This window comes from Ammospiza caudacuta, chromosome 20, assembly GCF_027887145.1.
Source record: "Ammospiza caudacuta isolate bAmmCau1 chromosome 20, bAmmCau1.pri, whole genome shotgun sequence".
In the NCBI taxonomy this organism is placed as follows: Eukaryota; Metazoa; Chordata; class Aves; order Passeriformes; family Passerellidae; genus Ammospiza; species Ammospiza caudacuta.
In genome coordinates, this window is record NC_080612.1 from 10,803,185 (window position 1) to 10,819,254 (window position 16,070).

A 16,070-nucleotide genomic window follows, 5' to 3' on the forward strand; every position below is an offset into this window, starting at 1 on the left:
ACCTTTCCCTCAGCTTCCTTCTCAAGGATTTCTATTCTTTAATCGATACTGGCACTGTCCTTTAATAATTTTTTCAAAGGCACAGGCCAGGAAGGCAGTGGTGGCCAGTTGGCTGCCTCCCAGAAGCGCCTGCAGCTAACAAGGGAGCTCATTTCCATCCCCCTGCAAACACAGCAGAGCAGTTTCAGCCTTTAAAGATGCGCTCTCAGGTCCAGGAGACTTCAGCACATGAAATGGGGAAGCTCAGACGAAAGCTCTGCTGTGCCCCGACGTGCCAGGGCACAGCACCTGCCTGGCAGCAGGACCCAGGGAATGGCTGAGCTTGGCACCCTCAGCACAGGCCCCAGAACCCCTAAATCCAGGGGAAAACCACAGCTCTGCCCACTCACAGCATGGCACTGCCAGAGGGAAGGGCTGGGCTGGCTCCAGCGCTGGCAGCATCCAAAACGCCCCAAAAATGAGCTTGTCCTTAATTAAACCAGAGGAAAGTTTCAGAAAATCTTGAATTTTTCATATTAAAAAGCAGCACAGCTGGAGAAATACACTGGCATTAGTGACATTTTAGGAAGTTTTGGACTTTCTAAAAAACAGTTTCTTCATTCCTCCAGAAGTATTAATTTATCCTCTTTATATTCCACAGCTGCTCCACAAAAGGCAAATCAAAGTTATGTTTAAAAAGCAGAGTATCCCTGCTTCTCAAAACTAACTTCAGGACTTAAATTTTTAAAAATAAATTGCAGTATCTTAAAAAAACCCAATAAAATAAGTCCAGAAATTCTCAGAATACACATTTAACTGAGGGGTTTTTTCACTTTTGGTCTAAAATAAAGCAAGGCTTGTACTCTAATTCTTTTTGATGAAATAGAAGGGAGTGATGAATAGGACAGAAATAAGTCCTTCCCCATTTGGATCTTGTCACTGAATCCCAGCAGATTCCCAGTGTCTCACATCCATGGATAGGAAGAAACTGACACCTATTGGCAACTTTAATATTACTGCATGTGGCTGCTTTCCCTCAAACTATGACAAAAACAGCTTCTTGTAAGGAGATTTTTCTACAAATACACAGAAAATATTAAAAAAATAATTTCAACTTTTTGAATTGATTGAAAATACATCCACAAAAATGCAGACTCTTCTTAAATAATAAAATTCTGACTTTTCCAAAGTAAATTATGAACTGTAAAGTCACATAAAAAAAGCCAATGTGCCTAAGGAACAAACAAATATGAACAGTGGGTAGATCACTGTTGATGTGGGCTTAACTGCTACTGATGTGATAACCTGGAACTGTGTAATATGTGAGGCTGTATGTAAACATGTAAATATGTAAAAGCTGAGGCTTTTACACATATTTGTGCAAAATGAACAAAAGAATTGCTCAGCTACTGATGGATTGCAGTGTGGGTGCCCATTACAATTAGTTACAGCAATAATAAATACAGAAAAGAGTTAAATATTCATAGAAAAGCATTTGGGTTTGGGGTTTTTTTTCTAAGCAAGTTTTCCTGAAGCTCCAAATTATTGAGACCTGCTCTGAGGATTTAGAAATAAAAAAAAAAAAAAAAAAAAAAAAAAAAAACCAAACAAAAAGATCTGTTCTGTCCACCTCTGAGCCCAAAACTGTACGTACTGGTGACGAAGAATTTTTTGGTGAAAGTGCAGCTGTCAAAGGCGGCGATTTTCTCCTGCAGGACCACAACGAGGATCCTGAAAACACAGAAATGGAAGGGCCACTTCAGACATTAAATGCATTGGTTTAAAGATTCAATATCTAAATGTAATTATTCCAAAAGCATCAATAGAAACTGTGCAGTGATGAAGTGCCAGGTTACCAGTCCCTGGCAGTTATTGAGGGCTCTCTCTGCTCCAACCACACCAAGTCCAGCGCAGGAAGCGCAGGGGGCTGAGCCACAGCAGCACAGCACTTTTGTGCTAAAGCTCTTGCACTCAAAGCTCCATTAAAAAGCAAGAATGGAGCTGCAAAGACCCTGAATTACTGTCACTGACTCAAACAGCAATCAGCAAAACATGAGCTAAATGTCAAATAATCCCACTGCCCACCTCAGTGCAAATCTATTGAAACATTTTATTTGCTAAAAGCAGGGGGGAGTGTAATACCAAGAACATCAGCACACAAACAGAGCTGAGAGAGGCAGAATTTGTGTCAATTAGCATATTGAAGATGTATGTTTATGTGTTTGTTTGTACATTACACTTTTATTGTAAAGGCCAAAAACCACAGGGTAACAGGAAACGTGGTGCTGCCTCAAAACACTGAGCCCAGAGATGCAAATGTGGAAGCAGAGCAGCACCTTGGAAATTTCAGAACCAGGGAATGCTTTCTCCCACACTGATGACTCCCAAAATCAAGTTTTTAAAAGCCTGGCATGAAAGAAGCACCTGGGAAACCAACACATAAAACCTACATTTAGCAATATGACATAATTAATAATCTGTTATTCTCTCATTAGGCAGACTGTGAGAAAGCATTTTTTAATTAGCTGTCAATATAGAGCATTATTAAATATTGTTTTAATGGTTTTAATTGTAAAGATACAACATGGAAAAAAATTAATCACATCTCTCAGTGACTGAAACACACCTAATGCCTCATGTGAACATTATGACTGTGTGTTACAGCCTGGAACAGTCACCTTTAAAAAGGGGATGAATCACCTCAGCCTCAACTCATATCCTTGGGGAAAGGGTGATGATTATTTCCCACAAGTGTGAAATCAGCCTTAACCCCTTTTTCCCTATTTTTATCTGTTTTGCCATAAGAACACTTCCTCTTATCCCATGAGAGCTCAATACCTGTGAAGGGCTACACTAAAATCAAAATATACACCATCCCCTCATGCTTGCTGATGTTTTCAGATAAATAAATAACATTAATTAGTTTTGGACATATTAGTAGTTTTAGTTAAACAACATCTTCCAATTGCTGAAACTGCAGGAGAGAAAACCAAAGAAAATGTATCAATTCTAACTTTTCCTACATTGCCTAAAATAAAGGAAACCAATGAATAATGGGAAGGCTTTGACTGCAGGTGGAAGTGTAATGTGTATATATTGCAAACCTATGGATATTTAATGGGAATATTTCCCAGTCCTGGAGAATTTTGTTTTCTCCTCCTTGAAGCCACTCTGTCTTTCTGCAGAAATGAACCCCCCAGATGGATGATTCCAGAGCATTTATTGATCTATTTATTTTTAGTAGCAGGCTACACTTAGTTGCACAAGTTTGACGCATAGTCGGCATCTGCATCAAAACCAGGCACAAAAAAACAAATCATTTGCAGTTTTCCAAAGATTTGTGTTACTATTTACTGAAGGACCATCCATTCTGGCATGGCAATATGGATTCCCAAAGAACTACAGGAATTTCTCCATCCAGGGCTCTCCCTTTACCCCAGGAACTGGATTGCAGCACTCCTCAGAGCACCTGAGGCCACGGTGACTCATGGCAGCCATGGGAGGGTGAAGGGAGCAGAGCTCAGCAGGGCTTGGACCAAAGTCACCACTCCAAACTCTCCCATCAGCAGTGCCAAGTGCAGGATCCTCACACAGGGATCCTGGCATTTCTCTTCTGCCTTAAAAAGATGCGGCAAACTACAAAGCAAACCACAAAATTCCAGTTTGGTGTGTCTGGGAGAGATGGGGATTTCACATTAACTCAGCAAAACTTGATTCCATGGACACAACAGATGCTGTTCTCTTGGAGCTCTGTGATCCTCAGCCTCCAGAGCCATTTTCTGTCTATCCCAACCCAGAGATGCTGCTTTGTTATCTGACTCACTGGAACATTATTCCCTGCAAATCACAGACTGCACACCAGGAATGTTTTGGATGTGCAGGGAGGCAAAATGTGACAGACCAACACAAAGAAGAGACATAAACTCCTTAGTGCTCCGTGCTGTTTAAACTCTCTGTGATCCCATTTCCCCAGCTGTAGGTGGATCATCGAGGATTTCAGCAATTCCTGCTCACCCTTTAGCACAACTGAAAGAAGCTTAAATGATTTTTTTGGTTTGAGCTTCTTAAACCAAAGCCATGGGGGAAGCACACTGATGTATTCCAACTGAAATACTCCTTGAGAAACAGAGAACCAGGAGAGAGAAAAAAAGAAAATCAGGGAGGTGATACACCAGAAATTGTATTTATTACCAAACTCTGGCATGCCCTAACACATAAGGAATGCAGAGAGAGCACCCTTACCTTTTATTGCAATGCAGGTCATAAATAGGAGTTTTGAACTGGATGGACTTGACCATCTCTCCTGTTCTCAGGGAATACAGATCCACACAGCAGTAGGGTGGGCTGGTGCTGAAAGGAATTTAAAGAAGATTTTAGTGGAAATCAGGGCATTTTAAAAACTGGGGTTTAATTCTTTCTGCCTCCTTATGCTACTTAGCACGCTGAATGAAAAGTCAGAGAACCACAGAATTATTGAGATTGGAAAAGACCTCCAAGAACATCAAGTCCTGGACCAGAATTCCAACAATCCCAGCAGAACCCTGGAGAACAAAGGGTCAATATAAACCTCCTACATTAAGAAGGAAAACTGAATAATGATCTCCACGATGGCCATCAGCCTGTATTGTGCAATTGATTATCAAACACTTGGTTTCTTTTACCCCCAGGAAGACTTGGGAAGTTTTAAACCACATCCTAGCACAAAACTACTCCTCAGATTAACTCTCTCCTACAGGGAGGACTCTCCCAGAGCAGCAGCTGAGCTGCCTGGGGCTGATGGAGACACCTCACCCAGAATTTACATTACATCCCTGATGGACTTTTGTTTGAACCATACAGATCTTTTCAACTCTTTGTGTCACTTTTATCATTTTTATATAAATAAAAGCTTTAAGGCCATTTCTTAATAAAAAAGGCTGAGTGGGAAAAGTGCTGAGCATTGGATAGGGCCTAGGAAGGCAGTGGTGGAAACCCTTTTAGGGGCTGAGGAGAGGCTTTGATGTGGCAGCTCTGCTCCACAACACCTTTCTCCCCCTCCAGGAACGCATTAAAACCTTGGCTATTTCTAGGTCAAGGAATATGAAGGAGCACAAATTGCCAGCTGTACAAACACATCCTGAGCATTGGTAAAAGAGGGTGCTCCCCCCTGCCCAGATCTGTTTTATTTTACAGAGTTTCACACAATTCCTGCCCCAGCACTCACTTGTCTCTTGGATCTGCTCAAGCTGCTCGAGAATTTTCTGGAAAGCTGGAGGACAAATGCCAACTGTTTACCCCCAATGCTTCAAGATCATAAAATGGTTTATACAGTAATGCATAATATACAGTAATGTATGATACACAGTAAATGCATAGCAAGACAGTTGTCAGAAAAATAACTGAAAAAATACCTTTTGACATTTTGCCCACTGAAATTTTTCCCAAAATATACATTTTTCTAGGCTAATAAATAGAGGGTGCAATTCATTACTTCAAGCACTTCAAAGGCCCTTCAAAAACACCTTTAAACCAGTGAAACTTGAGTCAGTTCCCTCACATTAAAGTTCACTCCTGCTCAAAAACACAGAAAGCCACTGCAAGATCTATGTACAAACTTTTTAAAATTAAGTGATTTATTACCTCTAGCAAATTGTAATATTGATAGAAGGGGAATTTCAAAACAGGAATCTCCAAAGTAGATATAGCTAAAATTATATCAACACACTTAATAGTGATTACTATTTCCACATCAGCCTGTTTTGAACAGTTTTTCCAACTTACAGGTAATAATTCTGTCACTCAAATGCACCATTATTATTATTATTATTATTATTATTATTATCTCTTGGCTGATCATGTAAGGCCATTTTACCAATGCTTTCGTCAACCACAGTGAGTAAAACCTTGAGTTCAAGTGCCAACAACCAACGAATATCATGGAATTCCAGACTGGGTTGGGTGGGAAAGGACTTTCAAAGAAAGCTCATCCACTTCATGGGGACACCTTCCACTATCCCAGGCTGCTCCCTGTCCCCTAGCCTGGAATAGTTTATATAGATAGGCCAGAAAGACTCTGAAATTCTGTCTGAAATAAAATTCTTCTGAATTAGTCACACAGATTATCAACAAATATTCACTGTGTATCCTGACTGTTCAAACAGCTGCAGAGATCAACAACTTCTTTAAAGGTAATGGACACAAATCCACCAACAACTCTAAAACGTGGCAATAATAAATGTATAAACACACTCAGGCCTTTGTATCTTCTTCTGTGTGAGTGCTGCAGTGCAGGGATGGAAGAACAGAGCAGATGCCTCATCCAGCTGGCACTTGGTGACATCTGTGCTCGTGCCCCACGCCAGCATCAGCTCCTCTCAGATCTGCTGGGTGCCACCATGGCAGAAAAGCTCTGCACAGAATGTTTGCACAGAGACAAACACACCACCCAGAACACTCGTGCTTTTTAAACAGAAAAAAAAAATGTAAAGGAGAAGAGTGATGGAATCAACATGAGGCTGATTTTTCTGTGCCTTGGAGGCTTTGATTTATCAAGGGTGGATTTTCCTCCTCTCTGCCACATGATGAACATCCCACTCAGAGAGATGGACCCAGTGACAGGCTGGTCTCATGAGTCTAGAATGGAAAAAAAAGGCCTTGGAGGTGTAAAACTGAAATAAAACTTTTGCTGGGAAAGCTGCCCTGTACGAAATATTCTTTATGTGAGGATTTTCCAGTCAATTGAGGCCTTTAATAAAATCTCTGGCCAATATCACTGCACTTTATACCACCTTCACAAAGTTTCTTTAAAGCCCAGCCTAAAGCACAGACTTGTTTTTATTAATTAGTTTTGGTGCCTTTAAGAGGAGACAAAAATATTAAAATTTACACTGAAATCCTATTTAAAGTAACTAATAGTTCAAGATAATCTCTTACTAGGCCCAGCTTTAACAACCTGCAGGAGTAAAAAAAAAAAAAAAAAAAAAATAGAATTTGCTGTAAATATTAGGTTGCTAAGAGCCTGAACTGGAATATAATTTCCAAACTTGTAGAGACAACAGGTGAGAGAGAAGTGACAGCAATTGCAAGGAACTGGCTGCTCAAGGTATATCCAAAGGATTTGCACAGAAAATTACTCCACAAAGTTGGGTTTGCTTTTTTAAATTATACTCCATAAAGCATCAAATCTACCAATAAATTGCTGCTAAAATGGCTATTTCCATGTGGGCATGAGGAGGATGCTGACAGTGACCCAAGTCTTTAATCAGCAGGAGCGCTTACAATTCTCCTGTTCCACCTCTCTGGTGCTTCACAGAAGGGGAAGAGAAGCAAAACAAACCAGAGCACAGAGTTAATTAATTGAATATTGGAAAAATTCCTGCCTGAACCTTTACACTGGAAAGTTGAAGCATGAGATTTGATTATGATCTTTGTAGCAATATTAGGAACACGGTGAGACCACAAAGACAATTCTGTTCTCCTCAAGGGCCCTGAAGAAGGTTTGCTCAGATTAACAGATTTCAATTCTGGAAGGATCATCTTCTCTTTCCAGGCCATGCACATAATGTCCCAGAAGCTCAAAGAAATTATTTTTTACCAAGCAACCTAATCTTGTCTTAAAAGACTTTGACCAACAATGAGTCCTCTATTTTTATGGTGAGTGGTTCCAACATTTTGATCCTTTTATTTTTATTAAATGACTTCTTAGTGCCTGACAGAATTGGTGCATATTCTGCTTTTTGGCTTCTGTGTCTCTGTCAAGGACATAAAAAGGCTCATTGCCCTCAGTTACCTTTTGTCAGTAACCACCCAGAGCAGTCCAGGCACCAAGAAAGTGAAAAAAACTTTTGAGCCTTAAGTTGTAAAGTTTGTTTTCCAGGCCTAGCACCAAACTCCTGTAAACCCTCCTCAGCAGAGCAATTCTCTCCCTCCTTCTGAGGGATGCACACCAGAATGAAAACTTTAAAAAAATAATAAATTCAGTTATTTCTTTCTAAACACCACTGCAGAAAGAGCTTTCATTAGGACTTTCATCATCTACAGGTTCTCTGCATCCCATCTTTTCACAATAAAAAACTCCACTCTGTAAGTAATTTTCTAATTTATGGTACTTAATAGATTCATTCAAAATCGGTAAAAGCAGCACAAAATTTTTCAGAAAGTGACACTTCCCCCAAAATGTGTGTGCAGCACTGAATCACAAAGCAGCAGAGACATTTTAAGTGCATCACAAATTGCAAAAAGCATGGAAACACTTATTTCTAAATAAGAAAAACCTGTACCAACCTTAGACACATGTTACTAAATCTAATCCTGGAAATACAAGGGAGTTATTTGATACAGCACTAAAATAGATGTGTTAAACACCAGGAGATACAAACTTCACCTTTGCATCTTCCTCAAATGGTTTGATCAAGTCTATCAGCCCAGGAAAAAAACTCACCTTATCTGTGTACTTCACCAAAAATATTTTTATTGCTTGCCCATGACACAAAAAATCACCAAGTCTGCAGAAATCATTTTGTAACAGGTAAAATGAGTCAGGGTTCAGGCTTAGGAATCTCCTGTTTTCTCACTATAAGGAATAATTTTATTTCTGTTAGCTCATCACTGAAGCATTCCTTCACAGGGCAGGGTCTAAGTGCACCTGGAATGACCCAGGAAGGTCTGGCTGAAGGATTGATTGAGGGATTGGTTGAAGGACTGGTTTCTGTCTCCTGAATAACTCTGGCCATGGTCTGTGAGAGAACCTGAGACTCCTCAGTGACTTTTCCATTTCTGACTACTTTCAACAACCATTACCCCACTGCTGTTCCATGAAACCAACAGTTCCTTCACTTCCCATCTGTAGCTGAGGTGACAGACATCAATTAGGGGGGAAATTTTAAAACTGGGTTTTTGCAAATATTGATTATTGCAACAGATTCTTTGAGAGAAAATAAAAGGGGAATCCTTAAAAATATCAAATAGCAACCTCCAAATTCCTTATTTTGGCAGCTCCTCCCACATCCAGCAGCACATAACATGCTTTGACTGTTGTGCTCTCTCTGCTATCCCTCACCTTCATCATCAGAAGATTCTTTCTGGGTTTGAGGGGGTTTTATGGGGCTTGTTTTTACGTTTCAGAGCTGACGAGAGCCCAGAGCCACCTCGGTGTCCCCAGCATGCGGCACTCCCGCCATGGAGTGTAAAACCCAGCACAAGCTGCCTCCTCAGCTGTGCCTGTGCAGGGAGAGCCGGGTGTGACACACTTTCCACTGCGGTGACACGTGCCACATGTTCCAGAGCAGAGCTGTCCCATCACATTGCCACTGGGTAATGCAGGCAGATTAGCGGCAGCTCCCGAGATCTGGCTGTCTGCTTGGCCGTGGCTATCACTGAGGGGAAAGTACAGCTGGAGCTCCACTTGGGAATCAGGATTATTTTTTCTGGTATATTCTAGACTAGATTTTGCTTGTTTGTAGCCAAACAAGCTTTTTATACACAATTTATGAACCTGCACTGGCTGGTTGATCATCCTATGAACACGCACAAAAGCGAACGCATTTCTGTAAATCTTTGCTTATGTTCATGAAGATTAAGTTCTGACACAATACAACTGCATTTATCATACCTCTATGAACCCCTAATATTTCTGTGATCAGCTGATTAAGCCACAATCTGATGTGTTTCCCCCAAAAAATACAAAATTTAAGAGTTGTCTTGCCCTTCCTACTGTCAAATGAAGCAGAACTCACCACTAAAATAAATGCACATAATTTGTATTGCAGTAAGAGCCCCACAGATCTCCAAGATCATGCAAGATGGACCAAAATCAAAAATGTAGCAATTTTGTATAATGAGAGACAGCCACACATCACAGCTTAAGAGGAAAAGATCACATTTCTGGGAGCACAGCTCTGAGAACAAATTGATGCTGAAATACCTCAGCTCCAGCCAAATTCCACCAAGCACATGTAGAACCCAAACTGAGCATTTTGTGGAGCCACTTACAGCCTCAGCTAGACACAGATTTTTTTAAGTGCCAGAATTTCTAACACTCCAAAGCAATATCAGCTTTTTTCTTTGTTCTGAGGCATTTGTACTGACAGAATTTCCTGACTAATGGTGTATGAGAAGACAGCACAGTTAACACAGATTGCAGCTGATTATTTAAGCATATATACAATTATTGTATATATCTGAGGCACGTTCCTCCTCAACCTGTGAGCATCAGAATCCCCACCTCGTGTGGGACTGCACATTCATCAACCAGCACTGAAAAATTTTCCTGCTACCACTAAAACTTCATGAAGGACCAAATATTTCATCCTGTTGGCTCTTGTACCCATTTCCAGCTCATTTTTCCCCCCCTTTCTGCGCTCTCCCCTCATGATTCACGCGCCTCACAGGCCCCTCGGCCTCTCCCCTCAGCACCAACAAAGGCCGCGCTAAGCCGGCGGCTCCAGGTCGCCCTCAGAACCACTCTGGGGCTTCACCACTAAGCACAAAACCTTGCCCTGACCTGTCTAAACTAAAATTCTTTTGCCCTCGGTGTCATTAACGGCGTAAGAAACCCGTGGGGTTGTGCAACACTTCATCACCTCGGCATTAGGCAGCCGCTGCCGGCAGTTGCGTGACGGAGATCATTAGAAGATGTCTGTCAGCTGCACAGGACTCTGCTAAATCTTCATTGTTTATATGCCAGTTTATGGCTCAAATGACAATTTCTGAGGAGCTTGAAAACAATACTGATTCCAAGAAATAATTAGAGGGTTTTAGAGTGCGTATGACTGAAGCTGAGCAGGAATGAGCTCAGATGTTCTGGTTAAAGCACTTGAAAAGTGCTCTGAACAGCAAAGCTGCTCTGAGGTTCTGGTCACATCAGGTAGGCCAGAATCTCCCCAAGTGCCCATTAATTATATGTTCTTTGGCATTTCTAACTCTTTTATGACTCGAATCACAGACCACATTCTACAGATGTGCAGAGTTCTCACCGTAGCTGAACTCACCAAAAGCTGGGTTGAAATGATAAAATAATACCTGAAAATAATTACTTGTAGAGCCCCATGAGCAGCAAAAGGAATATTCTGCTTTTCCTTAAATTGGTCTTAAAGCTGAAATCCTCCATTAAATTGCTTAACATCAAAAACAAACTTCAGTTTATTTTATATCCTTTCTCTCAATGAAGACAACGATGCAGCCACCTCCTCTACTGGAGCACTTTTCATTACATTTGGAGGAATTTCCTAGTTAAAGGTGGTTGATATTCCCAGGAGGAATTACAATTGCTAAGGAAAGGCACACAGCAACACAGCATTCTCCCCAGAGTCACCTGATGCTGAAATGGGAGATGCAGCTCTTCCAGTTGTGCAGGTAAAATTGATTAAAACATTGTGTTATTTCATTATTGCCTCACTGTAAAATATTATCATTTAAATGCTCTATTAATAATTTTAATTGCCATTAATTTTAAAAATAAGTCTCTGAGCAGCCATCCAAAAATGCGTGAGGGGGTCTCCTCAGGTGATATTCTAATACATTACCTAGTCAGAATTAAAAGAAAGAAGGCATTAAGGAAGATCTCTTTTTAAGCACATGACTTAATGCTTTTTCACAAAGCAGGAGCCTTCTAAATCTCTAGTTTGAATTACTGAAGAAATATTCACTGAGTTATAAATTGAAATTTGCAAAATTGAAATTTAAACCTAAAATACATTCATTCTGCTTAAAAAAAGCAAACTAAAGAAAAATAATAATTATATCAGAGTTTTTTAATTGTATTTTGTTTTTTCCTCTAATGTGGAGATTTAAAAGGGGCTCATCCATATATGAATGGCTGAACTCAGCAAACTCCCATATTTTGTCTGTATATTAAACATTTTTGAAGAAAGGAAAGGAAAAGCACAGGAAGGACTTGAGAGAGCCCATGCTAAGGGAGAAAATGGCATTCAGTAACAGATGCAAAGTTCAAATACTGCCAAGTTGTAGGGAATTACTCGAGTGGCAGCAGTTGTGTAACAACACAGAAACAGGGGCTGGAAGTTGAAGCAGTTTGCAAACAGCTGCTCCAACTATGAGCAAGAAGTGACTGCACTTGTTTAGGAAAAAACATATTAAAGAGCATCCTCTGTGAACCCACTGGGATCTGATGGCTTTAAGTGTCCTCAAGAAAAGAGAGCAACTTCAATCACCCTGAAATTTCTGCTTTCCAATGTCCTTTAAATCCTTCCTACACTACAGAACACAGGAATAACCCTAAAACATACAAAAAAGAAAATATAATCCTCAACTGCTCTCCGGCTCTGTCACGTTGATTTATAACAGTTATTTCTAAGACAGACAAAAACACACAGATGCAAACAATTACTCTATTTTTGTAGGCAACAAGTGAGGTGGGTGGTAACTGAGAAATTTTGAAAAATCCTGTCACAATATTCCGTTTTTTCTGAAGTAACCCTCAGCACACAACAAACGCTCGCCACATCAGAGACTTTCCAGGGCCTGAAGGGCCACTTTGATTCCAGCCCGCTGCAGGCATTAGTGGGGACGTAATTAGGGTAAAAAGTTCAACCACAGTTCCATGTCTAGAGTGCTGCCAGAAATAAATTTCCTCTCATTCACTGGTTTCTACTGTACCCTCCCTGAGAAACATATTGAAAACACATTTATCTTTGTAGAGTTTGTTCCTCTTCTAATTAACTTTATAGCGTTTACAGTATTTAATAATTTAAAGTGGAATTTAAAGTGGCCCTGGAAGTGGCAGCCCTGCCTGTAATGGTGCTGTGCATTATCTTTTCCCTGTGGTGCTTCTTTTGACAAGTTACTGGGGGCAGCTTTGTGCTCCAGCTGGTTTCATCCGGACTTCCTTCCCTCCATCCTTCCCATCCCTTCATCACGACACACAAAGGGGTTGGAGCAGCAGTAAAACAAAACTCAGCTCAGAAATCTGCTGTTCCAAACCTCCACTGCATCCCAAGGATGCCTTGGAAAAGGTTCATCTTTTTACAGCTTCATAAATCAAAGCTTTAGAAGGTCAAAACTACCCATGGTTCTCACCAGCTGGTCAAGGTTTGACCCCAAATACTCATTTTCTCCCAGTTTTGATCCAAGATTAACAGTTTATTATAGTTCAAAGGTTATTTCTTACTCTAGATTCACTGAGACAAACATTTAGAGTATCAGAGGAACTCCAGAGCTTTCCTGCCCTTGGTATTTATACATGGAAACACCACCTTATTCCATTAAAGCTCCATCTCCTGGCATTGGAATCCATGAGAAAATTCACAGAATTACCAGCAAACATCACTTCAACATTACAAAAAAAGCACATTTTTATAATCACAGAATAAACTTACAAGAAAATATGAAGAGCTCTTTTTAAGATGGAGATTCTACCTTTAGCACACCAAAAGGAATTTAAACTACTTTATTCCTCTCTCAGGATCTTAAAAGCCACCACACAACCTGCTAAGGCTAAACTGAATTCTCCCAAAAGAAATCAGAGAGGAAAATGTTTTTCATCTACTGGAAGGGAAGGAAGTGTTTGCAAGGCAGCTGACACCACACAGCTCTGCAGTTAATGAGGCTTTGCAGTTATGCAGCAGCACAAGAACCTCTGGGACTCAAATCCCCACAGGTAGCAGAAATGAGAGAGTTTTGCCCAACTTTAGAGATCTTACTGTACTTTTCTGAACATAATAATTAAATAAAATTTGCTTTCTAGGCTTGAGTCTTCACAAAATCTAAATTTTGCACAGTCTTCAATAAAAGGCCACAAGTACTTCACAAACTTCATGAAATCTAATTTCACAGTGCCCAACACAATTGAAAATCACAACCATGTGGCCCAGACCATTTTTCTGTGTGATTTCAGAAAACAAAGCGCATTTTCTATCTGCAGTGAGCACACCCTTTGCACAGCCCAAGGCAGGGCTGAGCCAGGTGAGCCCTCACCATCACCACAAGGAAAAAACAGAGGAAATTTCTGGAATTTCAGGGCAGTCCAGAAAGAGCTCCCCTGAGCAGTGTCTGGGAACAAAAACTTCATTCACCAGAGCTCATTTCCTCCTCCTGGGTGATCCTTGCAGGGGCTTTGCTGTCTGTGTCTGACAATTCATTTCTCAGCCAGCTCATCTGAGGCACTAAAGGCTACAGACACTTGGAGTGGACACTGGATTTTAGCACTACCCAGAGCCTGACCGGGCTCACATGACTCTGAAATATAAAACGAGAAAATATTAATGCTTTAATTGTGCTGTTACTCATGGGAAGCTGCTTCCTAAACCTGAGCACTCCCACAGACACATTCCTGAGCTGAAGCTGGGTTAGGGTTAGCAGGATTTCATCTACAGTAGGCCTGAGAATAAAGCACACGCTTCCTGAAAATCCACTGTCAATTGATTTGCCTTGTAAACAGATCAGCAGGAGAAAAAAATGCTGGCTAGCCAAAGTTACACATTTTGTTTGCTCCAACTACTCCTCCTTCTTTAATTTACCCTAATTTCCTCTCTCCTCCCATGATTAATAAAGATTACCTCTTGCTTCTCATGCCCTTGAATGACCTCCATCCAATTCTTCAAGTCATCCAAAATTTTCCACCACTTGATAGCATCAAACTCATTCATCTTTCTAAAATTATAAACTCAAACACCAGCACAGGCTAGAGGCTGCTGAAGGGGCCATTCCTGAGCTGCACTCTCCCCAAAGGCCTCAAACTCTTACATTTTAATCATCTATTACTGATTGTTTAATTAGTTACACCTGCAGCATCAGCTGATTCTCATACAGCCTATGTGAGATTATGGCATAATCTGTTAATCTTTAGCAAAATGATTTGGCTGTTTGGACACAGGACAAGGGAACCAAAATACCAAATGTTTTTTGTAAGGATGGCTTAGAGATCCAGATCTGGAGAAAGGCTTTAGGAGCATGTGGTGACCCTGCCCCCTCGTCCTTCACGTGCTTTTATTTCCCTCCTGGAATGGTCCTTTTGATTCTTTTCAGCTTTCTTGTTACCTGTATTATCTACTGAAGGGCACATTTGCAATCTCTCTATTTATTCTCACCTGTTTTTTTAATAACCTGAATTAAAACAGAATTATCGTGGTTGGTTTCCCTTTAAACTTCTCCATTAGTTAAACTGAAGTATTTATTTAACATTTACATTTGAACAGAACAAAAGTAATGTATTTTGGACCTCTCTGGTGTATTTGAAAGTGTTTTTACAGATCCAGTCTGTTCCAAAGTATGGCTTAAACAACCCATGTGGGGAAAATAGAGATATCTTAATGTTTCACCACCTAGGAAATGCATTCATGTGCACCAAACCCATCCATTAATTTTGTGTGTCTATAAAGATTTGTTTGTCTTATCACCAGGAACAAGCAGGCATGTCTTTACAACCCTCCACAACCCCAACATTTAGTCAGATATTCTTTCTTTTTTGGTTTTCCTTTTAATTTGCAAATCTGTAATCTAAGACTGAAGCTGACTGAACCAACCTCTAAACCAGCAGGGAAATACCAGCCAAAAACCACAATCTGTTTCCCATTTCTGTGTCAGGACTGCATCTTTTGGGGGGCTGTGAAAACAATTGTTTTGAAAAGATTATACAGTGAATCATAGACTGGTTTGGGTTGGAAAGGGACCCTTAAAAATCATCCAGGCCAACCCCCCTGTGAAACATTTCAGCTGGAAAAATGTGATTCTAAAATACAAAAATGTGTGTACCAGAAAATCAGATATGAGGCAGAAGTTCCATCTTGTTGATGAGTATGAAATGATCACATACAAGAATAGAAAACAAAATCTATTAGCAGGAAATTCATCTGGGAGTTAATTAATAATGGTAACAACACAGAATGATTTAGAAATTACAATATTATGGTGTTGAAAACACATGAGGGGCTTTTTTCTGAGGAAAGCAGAAAGTGCCCAGAATCTTTGAATTATTTTCCATTAACAGGAATACAACAACACAGTGAAAATAATTATCTTCAGGGTTTGTTCATTCCTCAGGTACCTCAGCTTCTAAAACAAGACTGTAAGGAAGATTTTTACTAAACCAACACATGCTTTACATATAAATACACTGATTGGAAAAAGACAGAGCAATATTTGCACCTCTAATTTAT

General features: G+C 40.3%; 1 protein-coding gene across 1 annotated transcript in view; it reads right to left on the bottom strand.

Moving 5' to 3' along the window:
* The window catches only part of BCAS3 (BCAS3 microtubule associated cell migration factor), a 296,311-nt gene that overhangs the window by 258,403 nt on the left and 21,838 nt on the right, over window positions 1-16,070 (bottom strand). The window contains exons 8-9 of the mRNA XM_058817596.1: window positions 4,222-4,329; window positions 1,634-1,710 (exon numbers count right to left, since the gene is read on the bottom strand). Coding sequence (XP_058673579.1) covers window positions 1,634-1,710; window positions 4,222-4,329 — 185 coding nt within the window. The remainder of the gene's footprint in view (window positions 1-1,633; window positions 1,711-4,221; window positions 4,330-16,070) is intronic.